Raw genomic sequence first — 14,343 nt, 5'->3', positions numbered from 1 at the left:
AAAAACATTTTTTTTATAAAGGTTTTATATTATTGTGAATTTTTTATTAAATAAATATATATACTTTTTATGTCTATTCTTAACCCTTTTTTTTTTTTGCATATTTTGCAAATTATATCTACTATATTTCTCATTATGTATATTGGCTAGCAACCATTTATATAATAGCAGTGAGGTGTGATCTATGGTGTGATTATTGAATATATTTGTTTCTTGAATATATTTAGATTATTTGAGACTTCTTCCAAGCGCCCGTGGCTATATAATTTTTTCTAATCTAATCTTTAGTTTTAAATATAACGGATTAATTTACAAAAGGGAATTTTATCAATGTAAACTCAGAAAATGCATTAACAGCAGGAAAGTGCAGCAGGTACAAGAATGGCAAACAGCCACAGGCTTTTAGTGAGCTGGCGGACACAGTACATACTAAACAGACAAAGCATTGACTTTGTAATTAGTGTCCAAATTAAGGAACAGTCATATTTGTACTGCCGGTGAAAATGATCAGGCTTAAAATTTCAACTGGAATAAGTGAAACGAGAATAATAGTAAAAATGATAGACAATAATTCACAGATAATAGTTTACAATGACAGATAATATGGTGAATTTGTAGATAATTTCAATAGCAATGCACCATGCAGAGATATTATCAGAGGCTGTGGCTATCCAGCTGTTGTGGAACTACAAGTTACAGTATGGCCTGGCTCACAGGTTACCTACCTTGGCAGAGCACAGTGTATGCTATATTGAAGTCTGCAGACTAGTCAGCATTTATAGGGCAGTAATGTGAATTTTTAATCATATACTACATAACATAAATAAAAATTTGCACAAGCAGAATTCAGCATATACTAACAAAAAAAGCAGATTAGAATTTCTAGCGTTATTTCACTGTTTTGTAATGGCAAATACAAAAGGACATACTGCCGCACAGTAATTCAGTAAAACAGCGGTGAATAATTTATTGTGTGAAAATAACACATAGTAACTAATGCATAGTATACTACACATGAAGGAGTACACTAGTTCAGGCAGTCATACTGGAAACAGGAATAAGTAAACTACAGTATAAGAAACAAAAAAGAAATCTAGAAAGTACTGTACATAAATTGCAACCACAACCCCCAAGTATTTCACCATCATGGAATGGTCCAAGAAGACTTTTATAGCATGTTCCAGCAATGAGAGTACAATAATAATCACCTTTACAGGAGCAATACAGGGGCAGTGTTGTGGGAGTCAACATAGTGTAGATATACTATAGACATTCAGAACACTGTGAAAGCTTTTAGATAGAAAACATTAAATAATTCAGATATTATTGTGAGTTCACTTCAAATATCTTCTATGGTAAAGGGCCAGCATGCAAAAAGCAGTATGCACCCTGCCCAATAGCCTGCCAGCTAAGCGTCCTGAAAACTGCTCTGGTTCTTCCTGGGCACCCCTAGGCTGTGGGTACTGGGTAAATGGTAATAATTGAGACCCTGAATTGTGTTTTATTACATCTGCAAGCTGTGACTTATAGCTCCATAATATGTTTCCTTCACATCTGGTGGCACAGGAGGCAGATCAACTTACCGTATATACTCCAGTATAAGCCGAGTTTTTCAGCACATTTTTTGTGCTGAAAAAGTACCCCCTCGGCTTATACTCAAGTGAAGTGTGTAGCGCTGACCGGACAGAGTTCGGTCAGCGCTACACAGCACAAACACACAGCCGCCGGAGCCAGCAGCTGTGTGTTTGTTATAATCAGCAGCCGCTGAGAATAGGTGGAGCTGTTAGCGGCGGGACCAGGAGCCGGGGTTTCAGGTAAGTGTTTATTTTTTTATTTTTATTACGTCTCTCTACTGGGGGGGGACTACTGGGGGCACTACCAGGGGGTGATTACTACAGGGGGCACTACCAGGGGGGGATTACTACAGGGGGCACTAAAAGGGGGGATTACCACTGGGGGAACTACCAGGGGGGGATTACTACTGGGGGCACTAAAAGGGGGGGATTACCACAGGGGCCACTACCAGGGGGGGAATACTACTGGGGGCACTGAAAGTGGGGATTACCACTGGGGGCACTATCAGGGGAGATTACCACTGGGGGCACTACCAGGGGGGATTACTACTGGGGGCACAACCAGGGGGAATTACTACTGGGGGCACTACCAGCTGCTGCATTTCCCACCCTAGGCTTATACTCGACTCAATAAGTTTTCCCAGTTTTTTGTGGTAAAAGTAGGTACCTCGGCTTATATTCGGGTCGACTTATACTCGAGTATATACGTACTCAAATTTGGACTTTGCACCTGGAGTACTGTAGTTCCCACCATTGTACATGAACTTCACAGCATCCATCCAGGATTTAGTACTAATGTTGGGGCCCCCTGTCCCTGTGGGCCATGTGCTAATGCCTCTTATGCCCTCTTATTAAAACATTTTAGATAAATGTTGACAACATGACAATTAGCAGCTATACCACTCTGACTTACCACACACTTGTAGTTTGGAATGGCACCATACTGGTATGAAAAGGGATACAGCAACATTTGAGAGTAGGAATGGAATGACATATAGATTTTGATATGTTTTCTCCTTTTATGAATAAAATGAGCAACTGCCTTAACTTCTGGCTCAGACTCAGCATATGGTCCACAGTAGGTACTGTCACATGGATTGAAAGAAGCTCCTTCCTCTAAATTGGAAAAAAAAAAAAAATTTTGTGAAGCACTTTAGAATAAATGTCAAATATTCTGGGAGAATGGAAGCAGGCAATCCTAGGGGGAGGAGACAGAATAATAATATGGGAGGATGGAAGCAGACAATTCTAGGGGGAGGAGACACAATAATAATCTGGGAGTATGGAAGAAGGCAATCCTAGGGGGAGGAGACAGAATAATAATCTGGGAGAATGGAAGTAGGCAATCCTAGGGGGAGGAGACAGAATAATATTCTGGGAGTATGGAAGAAGGCAATCCTAGGGGGAGGAGACAGAATAATAATCTGGGAGAATGGAAGCAGGCAATCCTAGGGGGAGGAGACAGAATAATAATCTGGGAGTATGGAAGCAGGCAATCCTAGGGGGAGGAGACAGAATAATAATATGGGAGGATGGAAGCAGACAATTCTAGGGGGAGGAGACACAATAATAATCTGGGAGTATGGAAGTAGGCAATCCTAGGGGGAGGAGACAGAATAATAATCTGGGAGAATGGAAGCAGGCAATCCTAGGGGGAAGAGACAGAATAATATTCTGGGAGTATGGAAGAAGGCAATCCTAGGGGGAGGAGACAGAATAATATTCTGGGAGTATGGAAGAAGGCAATCCTAGGGGGAGGAGACACAATAATAATCTGGGAGTATGGAAGCAGGCAATCCTAGGGGGAGGAGACAGAATAATAATCTGGGAGTATGGAAGTAGGCAATCCTAGGGGGAGGAGACAGAATAATAATCTGGGAGTATGAAAGCAGGTAATTCTAGGGGGAGGAGACAGAATAATAAACTGGTAGAATGGAAGCAGGCAATCCTAGGGGGAGGAGACAGAATAACAATCTGGGAGGATGGAAGCAGGCAATCCTACGGGGAGGAGACACAATAATAATCTGGGAGAATGGAAGCAGGCAATCCTAGGGGGAGGAGACAGAATAATAATCTGGGAGTATGGAAGTAGGCAATGCTAGGGGGAGGAGACAGAATAATAATATGGGAGGATGGAAGCAGGCAATCCTAGGGGGAAGAGACAGAATAATAATCTGGGAGTATGGAAGCAGGCAATCCTAGGGGGAGGAGACAGAATAATATTCTGGGAGAATAGAAGCAGGCAATCCTAGGGGGAAGAGACAGAATAATAATCTGGGAGTATGGAAGTAGGCAATCCTAGGGGGAGGAGACAGAATAATAATCTGGGGGAATGGAAGCAGGCAATCCTAGGGGGAAGAGACAGAATAATAATCTGGGAGTATGGAAGCAGGTGATTCTAGGGGGAGGAGACAGAATAATTGGTAGAATGGAAGCAGGTAATCCTAGGGGGAGGAGACAGAATAATAATCTGGGAGGATGGAAGCAGGCAATCCTAGGGGGAGGAGACAGAATAATAATCTGGGAGTATGGAAGTAGGCAATGCTAGCTGGAGGAGACAGAATAATAATATGGGAGGATGGAAGTAGGCAATCCTAGGGGGAGGAGACAGAAAAATAATCTGGGAGTATGGAAGTAGGCAATCCTAGGGGGAGGAGACAGAATAATATTCTGGGAGTATGGAAGAAGGCAATCCTAGGGGGAGGAGACAGAATAATAATCTGGGAGTATGGAAGTAGGCAATTCTAGGGGGAGGAGACAGAATAATAATCTGGGAGTATGGAAGCAGGCAATCCTAGGGGGAGGAGACAGAATAATAATCTGGGAGTATGGAAGTAGGCAATCCTAGGGGGAGGAGACAGAATAATAATCTGGGAGTATGGAAGCAGGCAAATCTAGGGGAGGAGACATAATAATATTCTGGAAACATGGAAGCCGGCAATCCTATGGGGAGGAGACAGAATAATAAACTCTGAATGCAAAATATTCTGGGCGAATGGAAGCATGTAATCCTAGGGGGAGGAGACAGAATAATAATCCGGGAGGATGGAAGCAGGCAATCCTAGGGGGAGGAGACAGAATAATAATCTGGGAGAATGGAAGCAGGCAATCCTAGGGGGAGGAGACAGAATAATAATCTGGGAGAATGGAAGCAGGCAATCCTAGGGTGAGGAGACAGAATAATAATCTGGGATAATGGAAGCAGGCAATCCTAGGGGGAGGAGACAGAATAATAAACTCTGAATGCAGTATGCCCTCACCCTCTGGATCTAATTTACGGTGCATGTACATGTGCACCAAAAATTTCTATACATATATTCATACATAGATTTTATGTATCATCAGTATGCATCTCCTAACATGGACAAGTACAATAAGGATATCACATAAGCCTGAAATAATTATATATCGGATCATCCACAGATCCGCCTGCTAGGAGCAGAGGTTAAAGTGGGCCAGAACGGCAGAACTGCGTTCCGTCAACTCAGCCCGGCGCCACAGGAAGGCTCCATTTACAGGGCACCCGCTGAGATTTTGTAACCAGCGGGCACCCAGCTCCCTCAGCCGGAGGCTGGAGCTCACTCTTGAGCTACGGCTTCCAGCTCCCCCCACGGGCACTATGAGACGGGATTGTAGGCATCGGGATGCCGCTGTCAGTCTATTGACAGCCAGGATCCCGAGTGTCGGGATATCATACCTATTCCGTATTTAGGGGTGCTGAGAGGTACTGATGATCTGAGCAGACTAGAGGGGCCCAGGTCAGCTGCTCTGGTATTTTTTAAATTAATTTTGAGGGGGCTTTGCCACACATCCCATAATTGGCCACGCTTCCCCAGTAACTGGACCCTTGTCAGCTCTCTACAACCTTGGGTGTATGAGGACACTTCTAATGACCCCTCTAAATAAATCATAAGCATCACAGCTATATTATAAGAAGTTACGGCAGTCTGTTTGTGTTACTTGACAGTGCCACTTGGACCGCTACAGGGCCATAGTGAGTGCAGTGCAGCCGGTGCAGACGCCCAGGGCTCCATGTTGCCCATGTGGAATTGGAATGCTGCTGTGGGCTGCCTGGCGTTATGGATGATGCGCAGTCAGTGCTATGGATGATTCACAGTCAGTGTTATGGATTAATCACTGTCAGTGCTATGGATGATGCGCAGTCAGTGCTATGAATTAAGTACAGTAAGTGCTATGGATAATGCCCAGTCAGAGCTATGGATGATGCGCAGTCAGTGCTATGGATGATGTGCAGTCAGTGCTATGGATGATGCGCAGTCAGTACTATGGATGATGCGCAGTCAGTGCTATTGATGATGGTCCATCACATCCAGGGATAAAGGCCTCAGCTAATGCGGTAACTTTACTTCCTGGTTCGGGGGCTGGCCATGCTATTACCTAATGTGCGAGTGGCCATTGCCAGGGAGGGATCCTACAGATACCTTCCCACTTCTGGCACCTATGGACATTGTTACAAACTTTCATGTCTCAGAGCTTTATCAACAGATAAGAGTAAAGTGGTAAGCAAGATAAGACAGGCAGAATCATTAAAGAGCAGTTACCTTGTAACCCCTTAGCACTGATGGAAAAAACATATTTTTGTAGGTATTAAATAAATTTCCCTGCTCCGTATACAACACTACAGATCTCTGGCCCTGATTCAGAGCTGGACGCTCTGACAGAGCGCTCGCTCTGAATCAGGGCCGTCCCTCTTACTTTTTGGAGTGGCCTCCCGGCCGCTCGCATAGCTGTGGGTGACCACCCACAGCTATAGCGAGCGGTCAAAATGGTGGTCGCGATGATCAAGACCATCGCGACCATCGGCCTTGCGACGAGACCCTTGTGGTAGGGTCTCGTCTGCCGCAAGCCCTGGAGTGCTTTTGGCTCTATCAGAGCCAAAAGCATGCCCACTGACATCACTAGGGACGTCAGTGGGGCCGTCCCCAGACGGTAGGCGTTCCCAGGCGTTCCGTCTGGGCAGCTACGCCCCGGCACGCCCACCAAAGGGGGCGTGCTGTCAAACACCATCGACAGCACACCCCCTTTGGTGCGAGACCCATAACGACGGCTTGGCCATCGTTATTCGGGTCTCGCGCATGCGCACGATGGAGCCACCTCCATCGGGCGCATGCACACTTGGGCACCATCGCACCGCTTGCGAGCGGTTCTGAATCAGGCTCTCTGTAAGTTCTAGAACCACATAAAAGCAACAAATCTTTAAATAATATGGTTGTTTTCTACAAAGTACATAGTAGATTTCTAACGTACTTAGGGCCTGATTCAGAGACGGTCGATGGTGGCCCACAGTGCATGCGCACGACGGAGCCGGCTCCGTCGTGCACATGCGCGAGACCCGGATAGCGACGGGCAAGCCGTCGCTCCGGGTCTCGCACCAAAAGGGGCATGCTGTCAATGTTGAGTGACAGCACGCCCCCTTTGGTGGGCGGGCCAGGGGGTGGCTGCCCAGATGGAGGCGTTCCCATGAGAACACCTAACGTCTGGGGGCGGCCCCACTGACATCACAAGTGATGTCAGTGGGAGAGCTTTCGGCAGGGCCAGATTAACAATGGGGCAGATGGAGCTACAGCTCCAGGCCTCCACATAATAATAGGCCCATCATCAAGCAGCATCATGACAACCAGATAACAGAAAGCCACACAGTCTGCCATAAATCAAAGATTATTAAAATAGTTTTTCTAATTACCTCACAATATGATGCAATTTTTATACTTTTATGTATTTCGGGAGACATTTGAGCTGATATTGTAAGGTGTGTACATACCCACATGGCACTGGCCACATCCACACAGCGTTGGTCACGTCTCCTCGCTTCTCATAATAGGCCTTTGGTAATTTTCAGACCCAGGCCCATAAGGCCCTTAATCCGGCCCTGGCTTTCGGCTCTGTTTGAGCCGAAAGCTCTCTGGGGCTTGCGGCAACGAGACGCTACCACAAGGGTCTCATCGCAAGCCCGATGGTCGCGATGGCCTTGACCATCGCGACCATCTTCCTGGCCGCTCGCTATAGCTGTGGGTGGTCAGCCACAGCTATGCGAGCGGCCAGGGACCACCCACAGGTATAGCGAGCGGCCAGGAAACCGTTCTAAAAAAAAAAAAGCCTGGCCCTGATTCAGTGCGAGCGCTCTGTCAGAACGACCGGCTCTTAATCAGGGCCTTACTACACTAAAGTATATATTCTTTACTAGTATTTTGGATCTGCCATTCACCGGGTTCTGGGGCCTCTCTCTCTTCTCTGTCTATTCACCCTCTCCACCTCACCCTTACCCCGGCCGTATGATTAGGCATCCTCTTCATTTTCTTTTAATGTCGCAATTAGTCCTTTGTCCACATATTGCCCCTTACTCCCTGATGTCCCTCCAGTCAGCTGTGTGACACTTTCCCTGGCCAGATAATCGGGCATCCTCTCTGTTGTTGCGGCAATGTTCTTGTGCGAAAACCCGGCTCCTAGCATGCTGGGTTCTCAGTCCACGTCTCAATTCTCATACCCTGCTTTCCCTCCACTCTGCCCCCACCTACATTACATGTCCCGGTTCCCACTGCACATGACGGATGGAGATGGGGCAGCCATTTATGATTGTATTATAGATCACATCAGAGTTCTGTGCAAAAGGAATGCCAATGGGAATTACTCCAACATTCTAGATTGCTCCATAACATAAAGCTCTGACGCTCTTATTTACCGCAAAAGTTTACTTTCCAGTTTCTGTTAGCATCCACGCCATAACAGTTAAGTCTCATTTTAGATCTTGTTTTTCTCCAAAAACGATCCTAGTTAGATAGAAAAAAAAAAAGTCAGAAATATCTTTACAAAAATCTGGTGGCCAATGTTAAACCCTTACTATACAGCAGTGGAAATAGGAAACTGTGAGACATAATTGCTAAGCAAAAATAATAATATCTCACATTTACTAAGCATTTAATAACATGAATGGGTTATTACATATATATTTTTGGGGAAAAAAAGTAGGTGCATGAATTAGTTTTTCATTTAGAGATGAGTTTGACCTCATCATCATCTTCCAACATCACTTTGAAAGGAGCCTAAATGCCAAGATTTGCGTGACAAAAGCCCTGTGTAGGGGCAAATGCACAAGATTTGTAGGATGGGGTTCCTGCATGTGTGCTTTAACTAATTACGTTTCCGCAATGTCTCAAGGTATGAGTGGAGCTGCTGCAGCCGCTCACCTCGGCCACCTTCTTGTATACTGTGCACTACAGAGAAATACATACATTAAATCAGACCCCAGATCTGACCCCCTTGTCTCGCAACAAACTTCGTAAGCCAAATCTAACAACCGACATCCCTTACTAAAAAACATACTTCAAATTTGTAACCCTCCTGCTCTCACTGAAAGTCATGGACAGATCTGAAATCTCCCCCAAATACAAATCAAAATTCAGGACCAGACCTGAAACCCCCTCATTGAAAACCTTACCCCATATCTGCAAACCCCCTCCTATTATTTAAAATCATTCTCATTTCACCACCCACTGTTATAAATCAGATCTCAGATCAGTGGAGGAAGTGCTGAAATAAATAAAACCTGCCTGCGGATCTGCGGCTGCCTGTCTTCAGTGAGTCCCTTGCAGTCTCTTTCTTAAGAGGTACATGTACTCTGGTGGATAGCTCCTGCCGTCCACCAATCTGTGTGGAGACACTCCACCGCTGTCATTGGTGGATGGCTAGAGCCATACACCAATCATCAGTGTTTATCCCAACTGCACTGACGGCCTGTGGTTGCTTTGTGGTTACCTGACAGGCATCCGGGACACAGACAGAACACATGCTGCCCGGCTACTCTGATGCTGATTTATAACACAATCTGAGTGGCTGGGGAGAGTCCTAAACATGTCTCCCAGCTACCTGTCATAAGTATACAGAGCGCCCCTATGGCTCCAAACTTTTAGCATCCTGGGTAGGGGGGTGGGGTGCAGGGGGCAGACAAGAAAAAAATTTTGGGGTCCGGCAAGGGGGGTTTCTGGGTACTCAGAGGAGGTGGGCAACTCTGTACATAAGACAACGGCTGAGTCATTAGAATATTTTTGCAAGTTCACTGTGTTTGGGATCGTAGATGCGATGGTCAATTGACTCATTATAAAAGTATTTCATGATGTAATGCATATAGTATCTGACAGGAAGGACAAAATGCAGCCAGATATTAGGGGATGCAGTCAGGAAGCCGGTGGTCGAAATGCCGACCGCCGGCTTCCCGACTGTGCAATCCCGACAGGGGACTAATGATAGGCGTTGAAATTCCGACACCTATCATTATCCCTACGCTGGGAGCCCGGCATACCGAACGAAGGTAAGCCGAGCGGCGGGCAGCCGTGGGGGGGTTTAGGTTAAGGGCTCCTAGGGGGGACTTAGAGTTAGGCACCCCCCTGGGAGGGTTAGGGTCAGGCTAGGGGAAGGGAGGTTTAGGGTTAGGCACCCCCAGGGGGAGGTTAGGGTTAGACAACCCACCGGGAGGGTTAGGTTTAGGCGGGGGAATAGGGTTAGTGTTACTTACCTTAATCCCCTGTCGGGATCTTCACTGCTGCTGATCTTCCGGCGTTGGGAATTGAACTGCCGGGGCATACGTCTGGCGGTCATTTGTACTGATCCTGATATTAGAATGTCTTTTACTTAGTAACTACAAAATATATCCTTTCCTCTAAACTATATACACATGAACACTCGAATTAGAAAGGTATTTTGTGAGATATCAGCAAATGTTATTTATAGCTTGGCCAGCACCTAGAAATATGACTTCGGGTCAGGTATAAACTCTCCAGTAGTAATTGCTGTACTAGTACTACCAGCTCCAGTTATACATTTGCTAATTATACAAGTTATACTTTGGCGACGGTAAGTAAGGGATTCACAGAAATAATTAAAAGTGAATAGAAGACAAGTTCTATGATAATACATTTCAGAAGTATTTGCCTTATTTGTAGACTTAATGAGGCGTGATGGCAATAATTCCTGGGGTTGGTAATTGGCATAGTGACAACACCAGTTAAAATTAATGAGTGATAATTGGTAGCAATGCATACATATACAGGATGAATAAATGAAAAGGGATGAGAGCTAAAAATACGTGCAGTAATTCCCATGCTTATATGGGGTTACTTCCTTGTGTCACTTTGCACAGTCCTATTCCAGGCATTGTCAGAAATCACATTTAATTAAACTGATAAACTGAGGATAAACACAGCACAATGGGCCTGATTCAGAGCTGCTCGTAAGCAGCCGCTCGTTCGTTCCGAGCGATGTTTGCCCAACTGCGCATGCGTACGGATCGTAATACGCATGCGCGAACCAGTCAGTGCGGCCGAAAATCGTTTGTTCGCTAAATAGCGAATGCCTGCTAATATGAGTGACAGGAGGAGGCGTATGTGGGTGGTAACAGGGGAAGGTGCTTGAAAACGGGGAGTGGAGATCAGAACGCAGGCGTGCTTAAAGGTCAAAACGTGCGTTTTATGGGTGTGCATAATTAATACAGCAGCGTCATTGACCACGTCACTGGGTTATTTTATAGCCAGAACTGCTCGCAAAATTGTGGTAGCAAAAACCAACCACAAGAATAGCGAGCAGTTCATACGCTGGTCGATGTACTCGATTAATCTAATAAATAGCGGACATGACGTAGGATGCGAGCGGCCAGGGGGCGTAGTTATCCAAAAAATGACCGCAAGTTTTGTTCGCTCGTTCAGACCTAGAGGCGTGAACAGACCGCAAAGAGCGAACGGTTCATTTGAATAGCCACCCCTTTTTTCTGAACGAACGACCGCAAATAGCGTCCGGCTCTGAATCAGGCCCAATGTCAGGTATATGGCAGGATTCCTCTCATACCAGTTCTTTTTTACTTGCCATCATTTATGTTTATTCAGAAGTACAGGACAAAAATGCTTTTTCTTCTTCCATGGGGTCCACAGCCATTACGTTGGATATGAATCCCGGTCACCAAACAGTTAACGCAAACGAGTTCTCTGCTCCCAGGATGCACCGGGGTTCCTCTTCATATACCCCACCCCCTGCCTCAGGTAGCCAGTTCTTCCTGTTTAGTGTGTTCACCACATAGACAGTGGGACTGCTGGAGCAGTCCTGCAGACGAGTAACAAAAAAAAAAAAAAAAGGGAGAGTTTTACTCTCTATCTCAGCGGGTGGTCTGAGCTGTCCTGGAAGCAGCCTCGCTCCTGATTGGAGGCACACCGACCACGCGCTGCAACTACCTCCTCCAGCGCCGCACCGCTAGCCTTGGCAGGTCCATGGCAGGGGATTCGGCAGGGGCTCTCAGGCCCTGGACCGCAACTGGATTAAGGGGATGGCAAGTAAGCAGGTGGTTACGGCGACCGCTGATGCCGGGACCACGTGGCGGTCCGGCCTCCGGCGGTGAGACTGGCCGGAGGTGCGCTGCAGTCAGGTGGCATACGGCTTGTCTCCTAGCCTAGACCGCCGGGATATGATGTTCCTGACCAGCCGGGGCTTGTGGCGGCGGCCGGTCAGTTTACCGGGCAAGTCCAAGCAGCATAGGGGATGTACGCTTCCCGGGCGGCCCCTCCCCCAATCCACATGCTAGTTCAGTCCTCTGGCGCAGTGATTGTGGATTGCTCCTCCCAGCCTCCATATAGGACAGCCCGATGTATGTCAGTTGCGATCGATTGTGTTGGCAATGGAACAGGGGGACTATATTGTATCCCTAGATATACAGGATGCCTACCTTCACATCCCAATCACACAGGCTCATCAAAAATTTCTTCGTTTTGCGGTAGGGGAGGAACATTTTCAGTTCCAGGCCCTGCTGTTTGGCCTGTCCGCAGCCATCACCTTGGTATTCACCAAGGTGATGGCGGTGATGATGGCATGCCTCAGACGCCAAGGCGTCAGGATTTTGCCTTACTTGGACGACCTCCTGTTGTTGGGGCAGTCCCCACAGCAGGTACAGGATCATTTGAGGCTGACAGCATCATGTCTGTACAGTCACAGCTGGATCATAAACTGGCAAAAGTCGTCACCCTGTCCGGTACAACAGATGTGTCATTTGGGAGTGAGATTGGACTCCGTTGTGCAGAAAATATATCTGCCGGAGGAGAAGATACTTGCCCTACAATCACGAATATGCAGGTTGCTTCGCAACAGGCAGATATCCGTTCCTGTAGCCATGTAGGTCCTGGGGTCGATGGTGGCCACCTTCAGGATGGTGGAATACGCTCAATTCCACTCCAGACCACTGCAGCAATTAGTTCTGTCTCGCTGGAACAAGGATCATCGCACGATCAGGTCTCAGCTGCTGCGTCTCTCTCCAGAGGTACGGTTGTCCCTGACCTGGTGGTTGCAGACAAAGCATCTCAGGCAGGGTCGCCCCTTTTGGGTGCCGGATTGGATATTAGTCAAAACCGATGCCAGTCTTCAAGGTTGGGGGGTGATGACGGGATCACACACTTTCCAAGGAAAGTGGTCAGTGGCGGAAAGCTGGCTACCGATAAACATCCTGGAACTAAGAGCTATATTCAAAGCTTTAGTGCAGGCTCAGGAAATCTTAAAGGGCAGGTCGGTGCAGATACAGTCGGACAATCGCACCGCGGTCGCCTACCTAAATCATCAAGGGGGCACAAGGAGTCGGGCTGCTTTGGCAGAGGTATCAAAGATCCTGGTATGGCAGAGACTCATCTGCCCACGATATCTGCAGTGTTCATTCCAGGAATCCTGAATTGGGAGGCCGATTTTCTCAGTCGGCAAGAGATAAATGCAGGAGAATGGGCACTACATCCACAGGTTTTTCGGAACCTTGTGGACAGGTGGGGTCTACCAGAAATAGATCTGATGGCATCAAGAAAGAACAACAAGGTTCCCAGGTACGGATCCTGGACAAGAGATCCAAGAGCCGAGTTTGTAGATGCACTGACAGTGAAGTGGCGTTACAAGCTGGTATATCTGTTTCACCTGTTTGCTCTTCTGCCCAGAGTTGTCAGAAAGATCAAACAAGAGGGCAGCACCGTCATATTAATAGCTCCGGCATGGCCGAGATGGCACTGGTTCACGAATCTACGGTCTCTCTCCATAGACAATCCATGGCCTCTGCCATTGAGACCGGATCTGTTGCTATAGGGTCCCTGCTGGTACCCGGATCTTCATCGGCTATCGCTGACGGCATGGCTCTTGAGGCCTCTGTCTTGAGGATGAAGGGGTTTTCCGAGTCTGTTATACGGACGATGTTGAAGGCACGGAAACCATCCTCAGCCCGTATATACTATAGGGTTTGGCATACTTTCTTTCAGTGGTGTGAACTGAAACGGTATGATCCACAGAAATTCCTGATATCCAGAGTGCTTGATTTTATTCAAAGCGGTCTGGAAAAAGGGCTCCGCCTGGCCTCTTTAAGGGTACAGGTGTCAGCTCTTTCAGTCTGGTTCCAACATAAAATTGCTCTGAGACCGGCTATAAAGACCTTTTTTCATGGGGTGTTGAGGATTCAGCCTCCCTTCATTTCCCCGATTGTTCCGTGGGACTTGACTCTAGTTTTGAAGGTTTTACAGGCTCCTCCGTTCGAGCCTTTAAATTCAATAGACATTAAGTGGCTAACAGCAAAGACGGTATTCCTCCTTGCTATGGCATCTGCACGTAGAGTGTCGGATTTAGCTGTGCTTTCCTTCCGGGAGGATGCCTCCTTCGGGCGTAGGGTTCTCCTCTCTTCCGAGAATCAGGAGCGTCCCTGCCCGTAGGGTTAGTGCTTTGGGATATCCCCAACGTAATGGCTGTGGACCCC

The 14,343-nt window shown here is 47.0% G+C and overlaps 1 protein-coding gene across 2 annotated transcripts in view; it reads right to left on the bottom strand.

Moving 5' to 3' along the window:
- CPA6 (carboxypeptidase A6) overlaps positions 1-14,343 on the bottom strand; it is a 161,547-nt gene that overhangs the window by 12,053 nt on the left and 135,151 nt on the right. For both annotated transcript variants that reach the window (XM_088471583.1, XM_088471585.1), the window contains exons 8-9: positions 8,275-8,362; positions 2,488-2,690 (exon numbers count right to left, since the gene is read on the bottom strand). In XM_088471583.1, coding sequence (XP_088327709.1) covers positions 2,488-2,690; positions 8,275-8,362 — 291 coding nt within the window. The remainder of the gene's footprint in view (positions 1-2,487; positions 2,691-8,274; positions 8,363-14,343) is intronic.

Source organism: Taudactylus pleione, unplaced genomic scaffold (assembly GCF_031769625.1).
Source record: "Taudactylus pleione unplaced genomic scaffold, aTauple2 ptg000114l, whole genome shotgun sequence".
In the NCBI taxonomy this organism is placed as follows: domain Eukaryota; kingdom Metazoa; phylum Chordata; class Amphibia; order Anura; family Myobatrachidae; genus Taudactylus; species Taudactylus pleione.
Note: the sequence above shows the minus strand (reverse complement) of the source record. Positions and strands in the feature narration are given on the sequence as shown.